The sequence below is a fragment of the Pseudopipra pipra genome, chromosome 15 (genome assembly GCF_036250125.1).
Source record: "Pseudopipra pipra isolate bDixPip1 chromosome 15, bDixPip1.hap1, whole genome shotgun sequence".
In the NCBI taxonomy this organism is placed as follows: Eukaryota; Metazoa; Chordata; class Aves; order Passeriformes; family Pipridae; genus Pseudopipra; species Pseudopipra pipra.
The window spans coordinates 3,064,176-3,086,701 of record NC_087563.1 but is presented as its reverse complement, the minus strand read 5'-3'; the positions used below and the strand labels follow the sequence as shown (position 1 = coordinate 3,086,701).

General features: G+C 48.3%; 1 protein-coding gene across 5 annotated transcripts in view; it reads left to right on the top strand.

Annotated features, from left to right (window-relative positions):
* LOC135422384 (protocadherin alpha-C2-like) overlaps positions 1-22,526 on the top strand; it is a 128,468-nt gene that overhangs the window by 36,174 nt on the left and 69,768 nt on the right. Inside the window, exon 1 of one of the 5 annotated variants that reach the window (XM_064671479.1) lies at positions 1,919-4,644. The exons of 2 other annotated variants lie outside the window; for them this stretch is intronic. In XM_064671479.1, coding sequence (XP_064527549.1) covers positions 2,104-4,644 — 2,541 coding nt within the window. In that variant the 5' untranslated portion in view covers positions 1,919-2,103. Of the gene's footprint in view, positions 1-1,918; positions 4,645-12,003; positions 14,533-22,526 lie in introns of those variants that run through there. 2 more of the 5 variants (XM_064671473.1, XM_064671477.1) reach the window with 2 other exon arrangements.

The following is a 22,526-nucleotide window of genomic DNA, read 5'->3' as shown; positions in this document are numbered from 1 at the left end:
GGATTGATGTATTTGTAGAAGCACCTCAGTTTGATTTCTGACCTGGGTGGTTCCATGTACCTTGCAGTTGTAGGCTTTGTATTTTTTGGATGTTTGGGGTTTTAAAACTTATTTGGGTTTATTTTATTTTGTTTTGTTTAGTTTATCCCTTCCCTGAGAATATAAAAATAAACTGTGATTTTATTTTTTTTGTCTCACTGTGTGTGTGCCTTATGATGATCATGTGATTACAAACTGGGATTCTTGAAACTCCCAATTCCCCCACAAGACAGCGTGGCTTAGCTTGCCTTTCTCGGGAGATGTCAGTGAGAGTCGTGCTGCCGAATAGTGCTCTTTGATTTCAAAATTTGTGCCCCTTCATCACTGTGGTTCGCTGTCTTGTAGTCTCTTAAGGTGAGTTTTACCTTGAGAGAATGCTGTAAGGCTTTCATTTGTTTCTTCATAGAGATGGATACAGAAGTGCTGGCAATACAGCTGGGATTTGAGAGGCTGGACAAAACCTGTTTGCTTTTTCAGCCCTGCTTCCCTGAAATTTTGAACAGTGATCCTTGAACATATCCCTGACAATGGAGGCCTAGAAATAAATCAAGGCAACTGTTAGGAGAGCAACAGGTGTAATTAAAAATGACCTATCGAGGAGACTTTTTAAAAGTTTGGTATGTGTGTAAAGGGGGGGTTGTTAGTTTTATTTTGGGGTTTTTTTGGTTTTGTTTTTTTTGTTTTCCTCCTGTTGCATCATTGATTCTTCTGTGGTAGAACCAGTGACTCACTACTGTGTGAGCTAATCTGTTCCAAGTTACTGCCCAGCCTGGGGGAAGGGTAGCAGAAAGTGTCTGTAGATCTCTAGGGAAAACGACCTGATGTACTTATGTCAGTGGGTGAGGTGGGAGCCTGGGAACGTGTTATAAGATGAACTGCACCTTGCCAGAACCATGTCCATCTCCATCGGTAATGGACACATTGTTTTGCCTTACTGTGAATGCCGTCTGCCTAAAGAGATAGTCAAGAACTTGTCCTTCATTGTGCAGCTACAAGTGGGGGATAAAACTTACAGAAAATACTTCACTGGGACACATAAAGATGCGAGAACTCAGGTTCCTTGAGGTATTTCACCCTTCCGAGAGGATTTCTGCTCTTTATGTTGCATTTAGACAGAGTTAGAGAGTCACTGGTGTAGTTGAAAGTCTTTGCAATTTGTATGCAGGGATGGTTTATTTTGTTGGGCCTGTACTTCAAAAGGCAAAACCATTCTGTTGTGGACAGACACGGGTGGGGTTTTTTCTAATATCATGGTCTCACCCTGTTGTTTATTGTATGAAAACCAAGGAGAGTGTGTGGGATTCCTCACCTACATCCATCTCACAAAGCCAGGAAAAGGTAAGCAATTTCAATTTGGTTTTAGTGTCTCCGCACTAGACCCAGATAAACTCCACAAGAATTTTTGTGTTCTGAACACCAGCGTACTTTTATAGAAGGAAGATCGAGGATAAAGTCTTCTTCTGCAGAGGAAATAGCTGAAATACCTTCAAGAAGAAAACATAAATGAGGAGATTGAGTTATGCCTCCTCAGCAATGCATAGGGAAGATAAAGTCACGAGACCAGAAGCGGGGTAGGCTTTATTCACCGAAGATCTTCCTAGATGTGGTTCCTGTGTTAGTATAGGTGTTTTGGCAGATGTACATATCAATTTAAATGCCTTTAGGAAGGTGAAGAGAAAGAGCAGAGAAGAAGAGAAAGAGAAGAGAAGGAGGAGAAGAGAAGAACCAATTTTTACCGCTTTGAAGGAAGGGAAATGTTCTGAAGGGAAATCCCGGAGCTCGTCGGCCGAGCGGGCGGAGCCACGGCCGGTCCGTCCCCGCACGGAGCCGCAGCGGCAGCGGGAGGTGGGCAGGAGGCGACTGCCCACGGAAGGAGCCGCGGTCGGACACCAGATGCCGCTGTTGGCCGCGAAGGCGCCGTGAGACACGGGAGGGCGGCAGCTCCTCCCCGAGCCGCTGTCACGGTGCCGTCAGCGGGAGGAAGGATGCGGCGAACCGCTCCGGGCGCGGCGCCGGGAGAGCAGAGCGGCGTCCCGCTCCTGCCGGGGAGACCTTAGCGCGGCCATGTGGAGGGCGGCGGAGAGGCGGGCAGGGCCAGGGAGGGGGCCGGAGGCGGCGGCGATGGGCGAGTGCGTGTGGGGTGCGGTGTTGCGGGTGGTGGCGGTGCAGGCGGCGTGGGCGCTGTGCTGGGGGCAGGTGCGGTACTCGGTGCCGGAGGAAGCCAAGGCCGGGACGGTGGTGGGCCGTGTGGCGCAGGACCTGGGTGTGGAGGCGGGCGAGGCGGAGGCGCGGCGGCTGCGGCTGGTGCCTGGGGGCCGGCGGGCGAGCGTGGAGGTGAGCGGGGCGAGCGGGGCGCTGGTGGTGAGCTCGCGGCTGGACCGGGAGGAGCTGTGCGGCAAGAGCGCGCCGTGCGCGCTGCGGCTGGAGGTGCTGCTGGAGCGGCCGCTGCGCGTCTTCCACGTGGAGCTGGAGGTCACCGACATCAACGACAATGCCCCCACCTTCCGTGTGAACGAAGAAGCTCTTAACATCCCGGAATCGTCTGTGGTAGGTTCTCGTTTCCCACTGGAGGGCGCGTCGGATGCGGATATCGGAGCGAACGCTCAGCTCTCCTACACGCTCAGCCCCAGCGAACACTTCAGTCTTGAGCATCGGGGTAATAATGACGAGGGTGCGTCTTTGGGTCTTATTGTAACGAAATCTCTTGACCGCGAGACGATGCCGGTGCACCGGTTGTTGCTGACGGCGAGTGACGGGGGCCGGCCGTCTCTGACAGGGACGATGGAACTGGTGATCACGGTGCTGGACGCGAATGACAACGCGCCCCAGTTCAACCAGTCAGTCTATAAAGTTAAAGTTTTAGAGGGTTCAGAACTCGGGACTCTGTTAATCACACTTAGTGCCACTGATTCAGACGAAGGGATCAATAGTGATATTATATACTTATTTGGTAGACATGTCACTACAGAAGTTAAAGAAATCTTCACTATCGATGAAAACAAAGGAGAAATCAGACTTCAAGGCAAGTTAGACTATGAAGAAATGGATAGTTACGAGATCCCCGTAGAAGCAAGAGACAAAGGCTCCCTCCCGTTGTCAGGTCACTGCAAGGTGGTGGTGGAAGTGCTGGACGTGAACGACAACGCACCGGAGGTGCGGGTGACGTCGCTGTCGGTGCCGGTGCCCGAGGACGCGTCGCTGGGGACGGTGGTGGCCCTGCTGAGCGTGCGGGACCGGGACTCGGGGTCGAACGGTCGCGTGCGGTGCTGGGTGTGGCCGTCGGGTCCGTTCGTTCTGGAGGCGACGTTGTCGGGGTCGTACTCGCTGGTGCTGCGGGAGTTGCTGGACCGGGAGCGGGTGTCGGAGTACGAGGTGGAGGTGCGTGCGGAGGACGGCGGTTCTCCGTCGCTGGGCGGCCGCGTTGGGCTGCGTGTGCCGGTGTCGGACGTGAACGACAACGCGCCGTCGTTCGCGCAGGCGGTGTACACGGTGCTGGCGCGGGAGAACAACTTGGCGGGCGCGGAGCTGGCGCGGCTGTGGGCGCGGGACCCGGACGAGGCGGGCAACGGGCGCGTGAGCTACTCGTTGTGGGAGGGCGCGTTGGGCGGGGGGTCGGGACCGTGGTGGTCGGGGACGTCGGGGTCGGTGGGGGGTGTTGCGGCGTCGAGCTACGTGTCGGTGGAGGCGGAGAGCGGCGTGTTGCGGGCGCTGCGGCCGCTGGACTACGAGGAGGTGCAGGTGCTGCAGTTCGAGGTGCGTGCGGTGGACGCGGGGGAGCCGTCGCTGTGCGGCAACGCGACGGTGCAGCTGTTCGTGCTGGACGAGAACGACAACGCGCCGGCGCTGCTGCCGGCGGCGGGCGGCGGGTCGGAGGCCGGGGCGGTGTCGGGGGAGGCGGGGACGCTGTGGGCGTGGGCGTCGTGGGGTTCTCCGTCGGGTCAGGTGGTGGCGAAGATCCGGGCGGTGGACGCGGACTCGGGCTACAACGCGTGGCTGCGCTACGAGCTGTGGGAGCCGCGGGGCAAGAGCGCCTTGTTCCGCGTGGGGCTGTACAGCGGCGAGGTGAGCACGGCGCGGGCGCTGGAGGAGGCGGACGGGCCGCGGCAGAGGCTGGTGATCGTGGTGCGGGACCACGGCGAGCCGGCGCGCTCGGCCACGGCGACGCTGAGCGTGTCGCTGGTGGAGGGCGGCGAGGCGGCGCTGGCGGCGGCGGCGGGCTCGTCGTCGCTGCTGCCGCGCTCGTTGGCGGGCGGCGAGAGCGGCTCTGGGCCGGCGGCGGCGGCGGCGACGAACGTGTGGCTGGTGGTGGCGATCTGCGGCGTGTCGAGCCTGTTCCTGCTGGCCGTGGTGCTGTACGGGGCGTCGCGCTGGGCGCCGCGGGCGGCCGTGCTGTCGGGGCCCGGGCCCACGACGCTGGTGTGCGCCAGCGAAGTGGGCAGCTGGTCGTACTCGCAGCGCCACAGCCGGAGCCTGTGCGTGGCGGACGGCGCGGCCAAGAGCGACCTGATGGTTTTCAGCCCCAACTTCCCGCCGCCGCCCGGTCCCGCTTCAGAAAACTGTTCTGCTGGGACGGGGCCATCTCTTTCTCCTCTTACTTCAGTCGTGGTAAGCGTCTTCGTAATCTTGTATTTTAGTTCTTCTCTCTTGGGTTGTTCTATTTACGTGACAATTTTCATGGATCTTCGATGCATTAAAATACCTTTTCTGTGGTTAAATATTTAAGACGAAGTCTTAGCTTTGTGGTGGTGTTGAATGTAGGCTTGATAATTCACGTTAGACGTGCGTGTTCGCCTTTTGAAATGTCATTGTTTTATTACCTGAAGGCCTCTCAAAATTTCAAAATTTTCATGCCGTCTCTTCCTTTTTTTTTTTTTAATCTTTCGTAGGACGTTATCTTTAATCATATTTGTTGTAATTTTGTTTTACCGTCGACTTGGTGTCAAATTGCAGTGGTGGCAGTTAGCGGATATTTTGTTTCCCTGTTTTAATTGTGTTTTAACCTGTGAACCGAACCCCCCCGGTATTGCCGAGGCGTTTGGATGTTCCCTCAGGCTGAATGCAGCTATTCTTGAAGGAGGTGTGGTTACTCTTGGTTTGATGAATATTGTGTTTATATGCGCGTCGACTCACTCGTGGGCGTATTTATTCAGAAGCCGCTCCTAAGAAGCTGAAATACATGAGGGGATAAATTTGGGCTGGAGCGAGGGCAAGAAATGTTGGTCGAGGTCGTGAGTACTGTTGTGTCTGGAAATCTGGTGAAAATGTGCAGGCTGCTTTATGAAAAAATGGAAAACTCTTTGAGGGAGAGGGTGCTCCCCGACCTTTCCACACGACCTGATCCTAATGTTTTTGTAGTGATATGGCGTTTCTTCTACCCTGTCCGTCCCAGAAACGTGCTGTGGAAAGTACAGTCCGCATTTGGTGTGAGCGGAGAGAGGCAGGAAGATGTTTAAGGGAAAATTATAAGGGAGAGTTTCTATGGTGTTGAACGGCCCAGGGATGGTAGATTGGAAACTTTTGGTTCTCCCAGCAGCAGAGCAGAAAAAGCAAGAGAACACACATTCGATACTGGTTTTCTCAGTAACCCTGCGTGGAGAGCACTTGCTAAATTAGCGGGTTGTTAGAACACTGTTATCGAGGCAGCTGATCTTGTCCATGCGCTGCTGGCGCTGAATCGACCCTGTTCTCATCTAGACCAGCTTCAAAGCACTCTTTGAGATGAGACGTTAGGGTCACGTTTAGTGTTTCTTGTTCGGTGTTAGAAAATGAACACAACATTTACGGGGAAAAGTGAAGATGTCTTCTATCCGATTTAATTTTCTCTATAGCTTATAAAACCAAGTCTGCAAAGCTGTCAGGGTAATAACAAGCAGGACTTTTATATGATTTCTTTTCGTGTTACGAGTTTAATTCGCCAAAGATTCCCTTTTGTATAACCACCGTATTTTTAAGACACAGTGGTATCTTTAACACAGTATGTATGTTTTGACAACGTATACTTTGTTGGGTTTTGAACTCATAGAAGCTCTTCAGACGAAGGACATGGACTAGAGAAATAAAATGGCAGATCGTTGTTTCTGCCATTGTTTCTGTTACAAGGATGATGTTTATAGATGCACCAAAAACAGCAACGAAAGTTGAAAACTTCATATCCTTTTTGAGAAGTATCGTAGGAGTGGGTTCTCTCCCGTTGATCATAGAAAAGTGTTTGAATGTGTCCCACGATTTCCTCTTTCCTTCTCGCAGGTGTTTTAAATCACTTAGTACCGCCTTTGAGTTCTTTGTGTATTTGCTGGGGATTGTTTATTTAGTCTCCTTTGATCATGGCCGGTGGCTGATGTGCTTAAGGGGACTGAGTCATCACCTCTTAAGTATGCGGTGAACTGCCTTCACTTGTGAGTAGCGAGGTTTATCCCAGTGCTACAGAACTACCAATTTCTTTCGTTTATTCACTTGAATGTGATGGAAGGCAGGACCATGTGATGGTTCGCAGCAAACCGCGATCTTCTAAAGGAAAAATTCTGTTCAAGTTTATAAGCAGATTTAACTCATTCTGTAGAAGAAGACGGAAAATCAGCATTTGCCCACCGGAGTGGGAGGCGACTGGTTTCCTCGGGTTATGACTAAGGGTGATGTGGAATCTCTTAATGCCGATTGTTTGGGCAGGGAAGGATTTGGTTTCCCTTCGGTTCCTCTTGGTTTCTCCGACTGCAATATTGAATTGAAGATCTTATCGGAGTTTATTATAGACGCACGCTGTCAGGAAATATTTCAGTATTTCTTTTAGAAACAGAAAGCAATCTCAATTTTAGAAACAGCTCGTGGATGCTTTTGCTTCGTGGCATAGTCTGGGCGGGAGTCGTTAACAGAAAGCTCTAGAATATCCAGCAGTGCCTTGAATAAACGATACCAATTTCGCGCAGGGTTGGCAGTCGCTGCAAGCCCAGTCTCTTCTTCCCGCCGCACATTGTTTTGGAGAGTGATGCTGATTAACAGCGACGTTACCAGGCACACTGCAGTCCTGGCAGCCGAGGCACGGCTCGCAGCCGGGAGCGCTGCCGAGCGCTTCCCCGGGCGGCTCCGGGAAGCGGGAGAGGCGGAGGAGCAGCGGCTGCAGCGCTCGCCCGCCGTGGTGGCCGGAGGTTGTTTTGCAGCCTCAGAACTGATGGTTTTACAGGCAGGGAAATGCCCGGCACGGCTGCCGGAGGAGCTGCTGCAGACACCGCGTGCTCGGCTCAGAGCTGCTCCGCCGCACGAGCAGGACTAGACCATTCCTCCCCGGTATCTGCCGCCAAGTCCGGTGGTCTCTGACTGGGAGTCAATAGACCGATCTGTGCCCTCGCGTTAGAGAGACAAGTTCTTGCCTGCGATATGCTGAATAGCACGTTGTGAGTCCGTATTTCTGTGGCTTGATATGTGTAATGAGGATTTTCGTAGGGTTCGCTGAATTCTAGAAATCCTCTGCCTACGAGATTGTTCTCCCAGGCTCCGGATGGCTAAAAGTCATCTCCGCTCCCGTTGTCCCCGCGGAGCAGCTGCGAGCTCCCGTGGCTTTTTGAAAGGCATCCTGACATCTCCACCCACTTTGCCGGCAGGCACAGCCTGCCTTGGCGGAGAGGGGCTCGGAGCTGCCGGGAAAAGAGCGGGTCAGCCTGGCGTTGCTGCCCAGAATTCCGTCCGTCCCGTCTACCGGGAGAAACGCGGGGCTGAAAGGGAGCCCCGAGGGGCAGAGGGGGACTCCCACGGGCGACAGCGTGGACTGCCTGCCACACCTCCCGATCAGGAGGAGCCCGGTGTTTCGGGTCGCCGCAGTACCCCCGTCTTTCCTCTGATGTCTGTCCCCATGTGAGAGGCGGTAGCGGGGTCCCTGCACTTGCGTCGGTGGCTCCGCGCTGGCGATTTGGGCTCAGTCCGAGGAATAACTCCGGCCGTCCTCAGTCCGCGGGCAGACCCTATTTACTGTCGAGCTCCCATCGCTGTGCGAGCTCTCATCTTCCAGGCGGAGATGAGAGCAGGGGCTGCCGGCGGGTCCGGGGACAGCGTCTGCGACCATCAGTTCCCCTCGGAGGAAAAACCGCAGGGCTGTCGCTCCGTCTGCTCCCCCGAACGGATTCAGCCTCTTCCGCCGTCTTCAGCAGAAGCGCAGTGTCCTAATTCAGTATCAACGGGCGTCCTTGGGATTTTCCCAAGTCCCGGTACCGAGCGGGACGTGTCCTGCAAACCTCCCTCGAAGGCACCGCCTCTGACGGATTCCCCGAGGAAACTGCGCCTTAAAATCATCTCCGACGTGAGGATGACGTTCAAACACGAGTGTCCCTTCGTGTGGGGCGGCCGTGTGCTCCACAGCCCCGACGTGACCCGGTTTTACTATTCGCCTTTAGATTTTTGCCTTTGCTGTCTTAACAGTTCTTTCTGGCAGCCACCGTTGATCCGAGCACAACATGCAGGGCTGGGCTAGTGATGTCTTATTGCAGGAAAAAAGGGGCGGATTGGCTGAAAATGGGCGATGGGGAGGGAGAAAGAATACGGAAAGGATGTTCAGGGCTCTGAGGCGGTGTAAGTGCAGCGCTGCAGCTGCCTGTCGGGTGGAGGAAGAGCTCTATGAACACGTCGGGGAGTGAGACACGATGAGGGGTCGTGTAGCAGTGAATGAGACCTCAGAGGTCCAGGACCACGCTCTTGGGATTAGAGAAAGCTGAATTCCTTAGTGAGTCGTGTCACACTGGCTTTAAGAATCGGTCAACCCCAGGGAAGGGAATAGGGAATATTTTGGATATGGCAAACTGAAGGCACACGTGAGATCAGAGACGGGGAGTTTTAAACAGGGCTTACATTATCCACTCTGATTACAAGAGAAGTGTCTACATTAAAGTCGTTGAATGCAACTGAGTACATTAATACAACAAAAGATCGTAATTAGGTTAAGTGACTTGAGATGGAGAGGAGCCCTGTGAGATTGGAGACCTTGAAAAGAAGAGTTAGGTGGAAAGGCAGCCCAAAAAGAGTGTGAGTAGAGAAACGGAGTGTAAAGGCACCTTTGAGACCATCGGGGCAGCTGAATGTGGAAGGGAAAGCTCGAACAGGCAGGGAGGAACATGCCTGGGATTCTGTTGAGCAGAGCAGTGGCTTTGCACAGAGGGCAAGGCTGGATTCTGTTCCCGGGGCACAACAGTGTTACTCCCTTCCTGGCAGGAGTGTCTGCAGTGTAACTGGCCCTGGATATTTAGTATTACTAAGGACTGGATCTTGGCTGTGATCCAGACCTGTCTACCTAGCGGTGGGTGGATCAGGCAGTCATCCATGCTGCATTGGGAAGGCAGTGTGGTGGGATCTGGATTTTGAGATGGAGTGGGAGTTGTTCTGGCCACTGAAGCTGCCTGACACATCACTGTCCACAGTGGAAAAGGACAAGAGGACAAGGGATGCCAAAATACTAAAGCAGGGTGGTAAGCTTTAAAATTGTTAAAACCAAAGCAAATTGAAAGCTCTCTTGGAGCCCTGTAAACAGCATTGGGCAATGCTGTGAACTTAGAGACGTAGCAGAAAGATGAAGAATTTATTTCATGGTTAATGAGTGGTAAATGAATAGAATAAAGACTAATATCATTGTAGGCTGCCAGATACTTCTCGGAAGGTGAGTACACCTTGGAAAGAAGTAAATGTGCAATTACTTTGATTTTTGGGCATTCATTAATCAGTTTCTGCCAGCACTGCTGGTATTTTGGGCACCGGTATGCCCAACAGCAGCTTGTCATTTTGATATTACATTTAAGGAAAATCTGCCTTTGAGGGGGTTTGTCTGTTCAAAAGGAGGATGTTGGGCCCAAAATTGTTGTGTTTCTTCACTGTAAACCGAGTGACTGATAGGTGAGTGGAGGCTGTGTGCTTTATCTCTGTGTGCACCTGAGGTATCACCATGTGGCTGTCCTGGCCTTTCTGGACAGATGGATTTATTCTTCCTGCAAGATAATATTAAGGGAAATATATCAGTCTTTCCTGTGACTTTTTTAGTTGTTATTGCATTGATTCAGGGTGTTTATAATGACTGCTTCACTACACAGCAGTAAACCCACCAACTTTTCAGGTATTGTAGATGGCATCATATCTTGGCAGAAGAGGAATTTAGGGCAGATTTGGAATGGGGAGAGTCTGGATGGCAATTCTGTGGTGACTAGGTGGGAATTGGGGGTTTCTGCAGTCAGCAATCAGGAAAAAAAAAAGGGGTTAAACAGCATACCATGAGTACTTACATTGTATGCTGTGTGCAATGGTTTTGGAACAAATTTGTGACCTGTGTGGATGCACAGCAGCCCTGCAGCTCCAAATCTCAGCACCCGCCCCCCGCCCCCCCCCCCTTTCTCCCTCTCCTCCCCCTGCAAAGGCTTCCCCTGGAGCTGTAAGGGGTGTTGTAACATCAATGCAGTGCAAATAAAATGCAACATTCAGGTACTGCCAGAACCTACTGGAGTTAAAAGTTATAATATCCACAGACAGTTATGCTGGAGCTGACCAAGACTTGCTTCAGTGTGGGCAGGATAGGAACCTGACCGGGAGGTTTTTGCTGAGTTGTGAAGATGCAAACAGATGTATTGATTTTTTTTTTTTAAATTTAATGTACAACTTTTGGCCGTGCTCCAGATTTTCTCCTGCTTTGAAAGGTTTCGATGCTATGTGTAATTGAAGTGTTCTGTTTCACTCGCCCGGCAATGCTCAGCTGCATAAAGAAACCCCGTGAAAGGGTTAAGATCTGTCCTTGTCACACATTTATAGCCTCTTGCTTTTCCGCGGTCAGAAGGAAGCTGGAAACAGAGGAGACTGGAGGTGCTGCCAGGGCTTGGGGCCCATCTGTATAAGCTGCTGCTTAAAATCATTCCAGGAGGATATTTGGAAATATTTTCTGCCTTCTGCCACCTGCTTTGGGGGGTAGTTGGGAACCGTGCCCTGCATGCGGAAAGTCGGGGGAGCAGAGAGCTTTGATGTTATTTTTTTTTCCCCACTCATGATCTGCAGTCTCTGTGTGGTATCAGCTCATCTTTCCCCACAATTCCTGGGCATGCCCTAAGTGCAAGATCTCTCTGGCACCGATATTTACTTCTTTACAAGTAAAGACTGCTGCAGCCTCCCATTTCCCCCCACCACCCGAGCCATCCTCATCCTGCTTTGGCGGGCTGGATGGGAGCTCGTCTGTGGCTGGGGGTGATCTGACTGTCACAGCAGAGATCTTTCTCTCCAATAATCCGTGTTAATTTACCTTGTCCAGAAGGTGAAGCAGGAAAGAGACTTTTTCCTTTTTTTTTCTTTTTTTCTCCTCGCCCTCTCTCCTTTTTTTCTTTTTTTTTCCTCCTGAAGTTTAACAGGGGTAGAGTCGACTGCCTCCTTTAATTGTGCTCTTAGAACCCCTCTGGGAAATGTTGTGCTCAGCCGGAGCGTGCCTGGGCTATGTTGACCCATGTTTAGCCGATGCCTGTCACTTCTCATCCGCCTTTCCCTTCCAGCGCGGTGCTCTGACAGCGCATCCTCTCGCTGCCTCTCCCGCAAGGACCGCAGCGAGGGAGTTCGGGGCGGGGGGGTCTGCTCTGCATCTCTTCACGGAAACACATCCATGACGCGCACTCGGGGGCTCGGACGACCCCCCGCTCCCCCTGCTCCCCTCACCCGCGTCTCCGTCGGGGCGTTAAAAAGCAGGGGACGGAAGAGGAGCGGGGGGAGGAGGAGAAGCAGCCGCCGGCCGGCGGGACAGCGGCGGCGGGGGGAGCGCGGCCCCTTCCCTCGGTGGCGCAGGTGTCGCCGCGGCCTCTGGGTGGCGTCGCCGCCGCTGCCCGTCTAAGAACCGAGCGGGGCCGGCGCGCCGGGCACAGCGAGCGGCGGGCGCAGCGCTGCGGAGCTGCCGCCTCTCCCCGCACGGCAGCCGCCGGCCCGGCGCGGGGGGGGAGCGGAGCCGCCGCGGAGCCTCCCGCGCCCGCAGAGAACTTCTCGCCTTCGCCGCCTCCCGCCGGGAACTTGGGGGGGTGTTTGCTGAAATTCTGGATTATGTTCCTGCTGAGCCGGTCTGCGGGGAGCTGAGCCAGGGGAGGAAGCATGCGGGGCTATTTAATGGTCTTCTGCCTTATTTGCTGCACCGCGGACGGGCAAATAGTGTATTCCATCGCCGAGGAAACAGAGCGTGGAGCGTCTGTTGGGAACATAGCGAAGGATTTAGGAATAGATGCAGCTACACTTTCAGCTCGGAAATTTCGCATGATCACCGGTTCAAGTAAGCAATATTTTAATATAAATGCCAGCACGGGGGCTTTGACTGTTAACGAGCCCATAGACAGAGAGCAGCTTTGTGAATTAAAGTCTGTCTGTCTCCTGAATTATGAACTCGTGTTAGAAAACCCTCTAGAGCTTTATAGGATGGAATTTAAAGTCTTGGACATAAATGACAACTCCCCCAGCTTTCCCTTAAGTGAATATCATATAAGCGTGCCTGAGTTCCTGTCACCTGGGGCACGGTTTACACTCCCCAATGCCCAAGATCTTGATGAAGGTGCTAACGGTGTCCAGAATTATACTCTGAGCCCCGACGAACATTTCCATTTGGAAATGCAGATACGCGGGGACGGGAGTAAATATCCTGAACTGGTGCTGAAGAAAGCCTTAGACAGGGAGCAGCAAGCCACTCACAGACTGGTGCTTACAGCCAAAGATGGTGGGAACCCTCCAAAGTCCGGTGATGTCCCGGTAATTGTGACTGTGCTGGATACCAATGACAATGCACCAGAATTTGAGCACTCGGTCTACAGGGCGAGTATCTTGGAAAACTCCCCCAGTGGCACTTTGGTAGTCCAAGTGCACGCCACGGACTTGGATGAGGGTCCAAATGGAGAGATCAGGTATTCGTTTAGCAATACGACTTCTGCTGACTTACAGCGCATGTTCTCAATTCACCCACACACCGGGGAGGTGACAGTCAATGGCGTTTTAGCTGTTCAGAGACCCCTTCTCGAGATGCTTATTGAGGCAAGGGATAATGGGGCATTTGGCATGTCCAGCACAGCTAAGCTGCTGGTGGAAATCACTGATGTGAACAACCACGGCCCAGAGATTACAATTACATCCCTTTCCAGTCCCATTCCTGAGGATGCTGTTCCTGGCACGGTGATAGCTCTGCTGAGTATTTTGGATAAGGACCCTGGGGAGAATGGGAAAGTAACCTGCCAGATCCCTGAAAACCTTCCCTTCCAGTTAAAGCCTTCCCTTCAAAACTACTACAGACTTGTCACCAGTGAGGTTCTGGACCGAGAACTGATCAGTGAGTACAACATCACCATTACTGCCACAGACTTGGGTTCTCCACCCATCACCACTCAGAAGACTGTTTGGGTGCAGATTTCTGACGTGAATGATAACCCTCCTGTCTTCAGTGCTGACACATTTGATGTGTTTGTGGAGGAGAACAATCCACTTGGTGCTTTTATCTACCAGGTCTCGGCATCTGACCCTGATATAGGGGAGAACGGACGGGTTTCTTACATGCTCAGGAATTCCACAGTTGCAGGCAGTGCCCTGACCAGCTTTCTGTCTGTGAACTTGGCCAATGGGAGCATCTATGCAAAACGTGCCTTTGACTTTGAGCAGCTTAAGAGCTTCTATTTCCAAGTGGAAGCCAAGGACAACGGGTCACCGGCCTTGAGTGCTGCCATAACAGTGAATGTTTACATCTCAGACCAGAATGACAATGCCCCAGCCATCCTGTACCCCACCAGCCAGAACGGCTCCATAGCCGTGGAGGTTGTGCCCCGCCTGGCTGACGAGGACTACCTGGTGACCAAAGTGGTGGCGGATGACGAGGACAACGCTCAGAACGCTTGGCTTTCCTACCACCTGGCCCAGGCCTCTGACTCCAGCCTGTTCCAGCTGTCCCCGCACACGGGCGAGCTGCGCACCACGCGCTCCATGCGCTCCACCGACTTCCTCAAGCACAAGGTGGTTGTGGTGGTGCGGGACCACGGGGACCCTCCGCTCTCCTCCACCGTGACCGTGGGCATCCTGCTGGCCGACACCCTGCCCCAGGCACTGCCCGACTTCGATGACAGCGGGGAGCGGGTGCCGCTGCTCAACGCTACAAACATCTACTTGATCATTTCCCTCGCCTGCGTCTCCTTCATCTTTGCGGCGTTCCTCCTCTTCCTCGCCGCCGTGCGGCTGTGCCGCTGCCGGACTTGCTGCTGCTGTGGCTGCTGCTGCCCAGCTGACGATTATAAAAAATATTGCTACAGTGTGCACATGCTGCCCAGCTCCCACCTCCCACCGGACATGCTGGAGGTCACTGGTGTGGGTAAACTCACTCACACCTACTTGTACAGGGCATCTGTAGGTCTCGGGCCTGGTAACAGCAGCATCCCAAATGGTGATGCTGGGAACGTTCCCAGTGGCTCGAGGTTACAGGTGCCAGGGCCCTGCATCCAAGTGCAGCAGGTCCAGAGTGACCGGTTGAGCGCTGTCCTCGTGGTAAGTACTTCTGCCTTTCTCTTTTTTTCTCCCAGGCACTTGTGTCTGCACTGGGGTGTTCCATGCAGAAAGTACTGAGGGTGTTTGTAGGAAAACAGGTGTCAGTTCATGACACCTGGAGGAAATTTCAGTTTGTTTTATGTATTTTCTAAAGCCAAGGATCTCTTTGTCTGATATGTGGTCGTGGGATGACAAAAGAGATTTGTTTTTTTTCCGCACAATCATTAAGGACCTTCAGACATAATTGAAAGTAAAGAAGATAGAAGTGAAAACTAAATACCTTGCAAGTCAAGCCAAGTCTTCAGAGAGCTGGGTTGGGGCATGATAAGAGTCCATGCAAGTTTCTAATCCATGGGTGGTTCTAAGCTACACTGTGTAGAGCCTGTGATTTTATTTTTTTAACAGTTTTTTAATCCCCACCCCCATATTGTGAGACTTTTTCATTGAGGGAGAGTAGTTTGCTGAGCCAAGATGTTGGTTTACAATGCCCAAGGTAAGTCTGAGGTGGAATAGTGGGAGTTCTGGCACCTTTTTAGAAAATGTGATTTGTAGTGCTCATCTCTCTTTCCAAGCAATCCATAGGTTTTGTGAATCTGAAATAATTTCCTTCTGAGCCTCTGACCAAGCTGGTTTCTTCCTCAGTAGCATTATGGGTGACTTTGCAGGAGAAAAGAATCTTTACTGTGATCCCAGTGTAGGGCTACAAGGTCTCATCTGCTGGGTCTTGCTCTGTCACTTGTCCAAGACTCAGTTTTCTTATATATTTTTAATAGGTGCTGTGAGTCATCTGTGTATTTTTGTGAACTTTTGAGATGTTTTGCTGCAGACTGTCAAATTCCTTAGTGTATATAATAGTAGCTAGGTCCTGCTGGCTCTGTCCAGGCCAGTACTCTGTGTGTGGAAAGAGCTACTCCAGATGTTTCTAAGGAAAATGTGAGAACCCAGGTTAGACAGACATGGTATGATCTGCTTCCTGCCATTGTTTTTGACCTAGTTTACAATTATCAGAGGTTGTCCTGAGTCTGTAACCATTATACTTATTTTCATTTTTGAAATATTTAATGTACCTTTAAATGTATGTAAATGCCCAGTCCCTGTTTGAAGGGTTGTAAGGGTAGGTTCAGTAACTTTGTTGGATAATCACATATCCAACTATATTACACTTGGTTTTATGACTCTTGAATTTCAAAGGAGTGCACTATTGTAAGTTTTCCCCTCTAGAAAAGGTTCCAATTAGTTTCTCACACCTTCCCATATTTCTCTGTTGACAGGCTCAAATAGGTTTGTGGGTTGTATTTTTTGCCCCATCCCTCCCACTTTTTTTTTCTGAAAGCTTTTCCACTGACAAGGAAATATATTTTGTGAAATATTTGTTATTTGATTTACACATGATGGTTTTATCTGGTCTTTAATCAAAGCCAGAATCAGTTGAAAGTTCTGTTCTCTGTAGCAGCAGAGGGTTGCACGTGTTGTGGGTTTCTCACCATGCAAGGAGGGGTGTGTGGAATACCCAAATCTTGCAAAACCAGAAGAATTGGTGTCTTTCCATAAGAAATTGTAGAGTCCAGGCAAACAACAGTTGGCAGTAAAGAAGAATCTGTTCCTAATGCATTGGTGTTCTTTGGGGGTATCACTAATTATTTTGAGAATCTGAAAAAAGGGTGAGTTAGAACCCTTGTAACAGGGAGTTAACAACCTTTTTGGCAATCTCTTAACTCAGGTGTCTGCAAGAATCTTGACAGTGTCTTGGGGTGTAACCTTGCCTGGAGAGTAGTTTGTAATTGCAAAACTTATATAACAACATTTATATATGTAAAGTCAAAAACTGGCACACCTCATTTCCTTCTTCCCAAAAAGATCTGGAAACTCAGGTTACCAACACATTAAAGAACTTAATTGTAATAAATGTGCAAAAGTATCCCTGATCTCCATAATGAGAACGACTGAAATGTGTCTCGTTACATCTCACTGTGTTTCAGTCATTCAGATGAATTTTCAAACTTGTAGCATGAGACACTTTTTAAGGAGCTTTTGGTAGGGGGTGAAAAAAAAATCCCAGATGTCATCTTTGGCAATTTTAATTCCTTGGCTCCTAATACTCAGAGATGGGCTCCCATAGCTGTGACCTACATGGAAAGTCCAAAGGCTTTGCAGTAATTGAGCTGAGCAGAGGATCAGAGGCAGAGACTGAAAACCCATCTACCCTTAAAACCAAAATAACGCTGGTTATTTGTTATTAATTTGGTGCTGATAATTACAGTGGCATTCCAGCTGGAGAATTAACTACATATGCATATTTACCAGTTGAAATTTCAGTTAAGAAATTAAAATTTAGTTTTAGATGTCTGTAAATGCTTTCAGGCTGATTTATTTGGAGATAAAAATATAAACCTATGTGACCCTTTGAGCTTTTGAGGAGAGCTCGCTGTATTGCTCTCAAAGAATATAAATGTAACAAAAAGAAAGCAACAAATATTTAAAAGGTGCTGGGAGCCACTTCATAGTTATAATTCAAAGCACTGGAAGGTATTTCAAAATTACAGTTTTAGCAGAACTCAAAATATGCCTTTACCTGATTTTGTTGAGGTTTTTTTAAATTGAGGAAGTGATTTCAGTTTTCAGTACACATAGGATAGAAAAAGGGGTTTTTATGAAAAGTTAAATGAAATTCTAGAAATTAAACATATTTTCAAGATTTAGGTTAACTTCTTTGTTCTTTTTCTGCTTTTGCTACTGAATTAAACTATAGGCTTGGGTGATTTTTTCATATGCAGACGCATGAGACCCTTTCTGCTTTTACATTTTTTATTTGGGTTAGAGCTAAAAATAGCTCAATGTATGGCCATAATAGCAGTAGAGTAAACTGTAATTGTATCTCTTTCAGTATTTTGCTGTGCCTTTCTGCAACATGGCATAAATGAAAAGCGTGGTACGCTGGTGTGTTGTATGAGAGACAAAGGCACTGGTGGTTACTAAAGTAAGCAGTGGTCTACTGACTTATTATTGTGATGTAGCCATGGATTGCTGCAGCCCTTTTATTTGCTTGTGTTGCCCATTGTGCTGCACAAAAGGCCTGTAAGATATTTCCACATTGAGAGCATAGTGACCTCTCTGTGACTTGACATTCAATATTTAGGTTACATCCAGAAATAGAGGCAAACCTTGCAATGGAGAATATTTCTCGTGAATCTGTAATGGGAGTGGAATAATTCTGTGCAATGTGACACGCACTTCCAGTGACAAAAATGGATACACTTACTCTGGAGCAGGGGCAGGCAACCCAGGCTAAACTGCTGCAGGCTAAGCATCAGTTGTTTCCTCTCTTAAGTGAAGACCAGATATGTGTCCAAGCCCTCCCTGCATCTCACCCTGAGGGGAATATGCCCCCACAACAAAGTCAAATATAAGAGGAAAGCACCTCCCCCATTTTTTCCTGTCTGTGCTGATGACAGCCTGCCTAGAACCAGCAGTCTTATGCCCACGTTGCAAGAATTCAGTTTTTAAGAAGATTTCTTGGCTGCAGAAGTTACTCTTGGGGTCAGGCCAAGAAAATCCTAGAAGGAGTGAATATCAAAGAAAATTCAGCAAGGGAAACTGCTGTAGATCTCCCTCTTTCTGAGCACTTCAGCTGCCTTTTGCAGAGAAGGATGCAGCTCTGAAGTTGAACAAAAGAACACCAAGTCCTGTGAAGGCTACAAATGGCTGGGCTGAAACTTTGCTTGTCTGATGTCTGGCTTGGAGCATTATTTTTGGAGGTGGTGGAAAGGAGAGTGGCAGAAGTTGTAGGTTGACACAAGGCCTTGAGGGGCCGTGGAGAGTAATATGAGTGTATTTGGAGAAGCAAAAGGCAAAGGCAGCAATGGGCAGGGAAGGAGGAGGTTGAATGGTGACCTGGGCTGAGGGAGGGTAGATGTGAGTAATTCTTGTATGAAAGCACAGAACAAGAAAACACAATTTGGATCAAGTCCAGTCCTTTCCTGTATATGTCACCACTTAATCTTAAATATTCAAAGTCAAAGATTTAAATATAAATTGCAAAAATGATCATTTTAATTGCAAAATTCACTAGGCTGTGCCCATTATTCCTACTGGAAAGTTATTCCTCTAAGGCTTTAAAACACTGTTTTGACATCCTGCCAACAGTTCTTTGCTCTGAATTTGTAGATATTTGGTTTTGTGCCAGCAATTCCCTTTTAGTGTAAGTAGTTCTTTCCCTCTCTGCATCTTGCTTTCTCCACAGTTTAGAAAGCAATCACATATTTTCTTAAGCTTTGTTTGACCAGAGTAAACAGGTCAATCTCTTTCAGTCTTTTTTCCTATGGTCACCTCTGTACTTGTCTGATTACACCAATATTCCTTCTCAGCATCTGTTTTTAGTTTGTGGATATTTATTTCTTGCAAATATATGACTAAAATTACATATATTTCAGACAAAGGGCCTTCTGTATACATAGAAATACTTCCTAGTCCAGGGCATAGGGAATACATAATCTTATATTTCTTGGGAGGGCAGTTATCTTCTCCATAGTTGTAATATGTTGATTTATCAGTTGTGTAAGTGTTATTGCAGAACTTCTTTGGGATAGAGGTGGGTGGGGAAAAGGTTAATGCCCAAGATGGTGATTCTTCTCTCTAAATTAACCCACCTAAATGCTTGATGTTTGAGCCTTAGATGTTAAAAAGTCATAGCCACCTGTGAGAGCAACTCACCCTGTTCATCTTAGAAGAGTTTAGACAGTGCTGTTTGTGGGCTGAGACTAAATGCTTTAAATAATTGAAATGAGTTGATATAAGGGAGGAACTTATGGGAATCTGCACTTTGGGTTATTAGATGCTATCCATTTCTGTGACAGGTGTCAAGATTTTGAAGTGAATGATGCCATAGGATTGTCTTCTGCAATTGTTGTTAGAATAGCCCAACTTCTTGTGTGTTAAAGATTCTGACATAGCACTGTATTCAATGCTTTTGTAAAATCAGAATAGATGAGATGGATTTGTGTTTCCATTGAAGAGAATTGAAGACCAGCCTAGCAAATAATTGTCTTTGATAAATCTATGAGTATTTTCCTTCCTTTTCCGTGTACCCTCTTTTATTCCTTCCTCCAGATTTGTATCCAAACAGGGAAATGGGCTTGTGGTCACATAGGCTGGGTTTTACTGTTCTAAATTCCTGTCTCTGCAGTTGCTTTCCTTCAATCCAATTATTCCACTCCAGACTTGACAGGTTTTTATTATAAAAAACCCCCAACAACCCAAACCAAAACAAATTGTCTTCAATCTTATGCTTCTAATTCTCAGTTCTTTTAGACATCAGTGATGGAAACCAGGCAGTGGGGATTTGAGGATGCTGAACTCCCAGCATTTTGGTTCTGCCTTGGTGGCAGTGATTTCCTTTCCCTTGGAGTAATTTGTCACACAGTCACTGTCAGTCTCAAGGTACTGAAAATAGAGGAAAATACAGATTAATTGTTGTAGGATGGGGTGGTGGCTCTAGGGGATCATTGGTCTGTGTGTGCCATGTTTTTGTACCGTTGGCCTTTGCATCCTCTGTATCCTGTTGGAGAGAAGCTGCTGGACTTTTAGTGTTGCCCAGTGTAACTGTGCTAATGCTGTGTATTTTGGGGATTACAGGCAGCTTGTTTCAGTGTAACAAAAGGAATTCTGCTAAAGGTGTGACTTGCTGAGGACTGTTTAAAATCACAATTAATCAAAAGAATGGCAACAAAATCCAATATCCCAACTGAAAAGGGAGGCAATCAGGCACGTGGGAGTTAAAATATTCAGTTGAGAATTTGTAAGGCAAAGAAGTGGCCAGGGCAACAGCTCAAAGATTTGGTGCTAGCAGAGGATTTTGGAGAATAAAAGCAAACTTGACCAATAAGGCAAGTGGAAATTAAGTATCAGAGAAAGAAGGTACATTAAGAAATAAAGAAGTAGCTTGTAACCTCTGGTCTTTGAGCAGCCTCTCTAAGGAAAATGAACAAGTTTTTGTTCTTTGGGTTCTTTCTTCTCCAAAGGAATGATTTTTATATTTTGATCTGTTAGTTCTTCCATCTCCCCCATGGCTGGTCCCAGTCTGATGGGTCTTGACACCACATTTAGTGGCTTTTTATGTCTTTATTCTGCATAAGCTGCCTTCACAAAGTCAAACCTCTTTGCACAACCGGTCTGAAAAATCAAAGTTTAAGATGTTCCCTCACAAAACCTGAGGGTATCGATTCCAAAAGGTTCTGTGCTGTCGTTCCACAACCTTTTCCAATTCCTTTGTTGGGGTCAGAAGCAAGGAAGCAGGGGAAGTTTTACAGCTGAGTGAGCTCTTCATCTTTTGAACTACATGGCTGTTTGCCATGTGTCTTGGGAATGTGTTTTAGACACCTTTAGACAGTCTTGTGGAGCATGGCCTACATCAATTCTATTTTATATATATTCCTCCAAGTGAATCCTTCAGTTATTTTGATTTGTTTTGTTGGGGGGTGTGTGTTTGTTTTTGTTTTTTGTTGTTTTCTTTCTGTTGGGCAGTCATGAATACCCTAAAGATAATCAAACTCTAAAGCTCTTTGTTTTCAGTATCATGTTGGTAGAAAGAAAATCTGCTGGAAAAAGGAAGTGATTTCTTCTCTCCAGTGAGAGGAGATTTAACTGCCACCATATCTCACCTTTTTGGGACTGATGAAGTAAAATCATCCTAGCAAATGACTTGTCTAATCAAAGTTGCCAGCTGGAATAGCTTCAAAGGATTTGGGGTTGTTGGTTCAGGACTGCTATTTGCACTTTCATCTTTGTTTTAATCTCATTATATATTTGTCTGGGGATTAGAATTAGCGAGTTCCTGTCTTCTCTTTTACAACATCATGCTTCTCTACAGGGCATCCAATCTCTTTAATGCATCCCACCTTGTTTGATAAACTACAGGAAAAATTAACCTGAGTTAATACAGAACATGGAAAGATGCCAGTTTGATCGTGGTCAGAAATGGCTGCAGAATACAAATGTTCACTGAAGAATATTCTAGTTTTGGAATCTTAATTTAGTAGTGAGGCACTTGACTATTTTTGTGTAATGTTTTGTGAAAAACATTTCTTCACTCAAGCTGCTCAAAGAGGACCCAGATATTTTTGGATAAAATCCAAAACCATCAAGCCCTGGAGCTGTCACTGTTGTATGAATTAATAGTTCATCACCAAGTGTTTCTCTTCTGTATTGCTTTGATTATCATCTAGGACATGGGGACAGTGTTCTTTAATGTAGGCAACTGAGGTTCTTGGAAAACTTGGAAAACTGGTGGTGTTGGAGTTAAACTTGATTGGGGGAAAAAAACAGTGACAAAACCAAACCACACAAACCCACAAAACCCACCCAAATCCCAAGCTCTCCCCCTGCCCCCAAATCCCCACCAAAAAACCCTCACCAAAACCCAAAACAAAAACCAAATCCCAAGAAACAATGAGAGGGGAATTAACAGTAGTTTTCCACTGCCTAACAGGCATTGCAGTGGTGGAAAGAGGGGAAATGATTAAAAATTGCAGCAAAGGAAATACTTGCTGGATATGAGAAAGGAATTCTTTCTTGTGACAGTGTTGGAAAAGAGACACAGGACCCTGAGAGGGTCTTCATCCGTGGAAATACTCCTAGCTTGACTGGATAAAAATCCTAAGCAACCTAATCTGCCTGTCAGGTTAGCCCTGCTCCCTTTGTATAGAGGTCTCCTGAGGTCCTTTCCAACCTAACTTTGTTTTTCTGTGATTCTTTCCAGTGTGGCAAAATATAGATATTTATAAGTCGTTATAGCCTTTCCAAAAATGACACTTTATGCCACTTCCAAAAGCTGTGCTGAAGTGCTTACAGGGGTTCTGTATTTTTCCTAATAGGTGCTCAAAATCCTCTATAAAAAATATGAAAAATTATGCCATAACATCTGAATTCCTTCCCTGTCAGATGCACAGCTGGTGGCATCCTCTGTTGTGGATCCTAATGCTGGGTTGTATCCAGTTGTG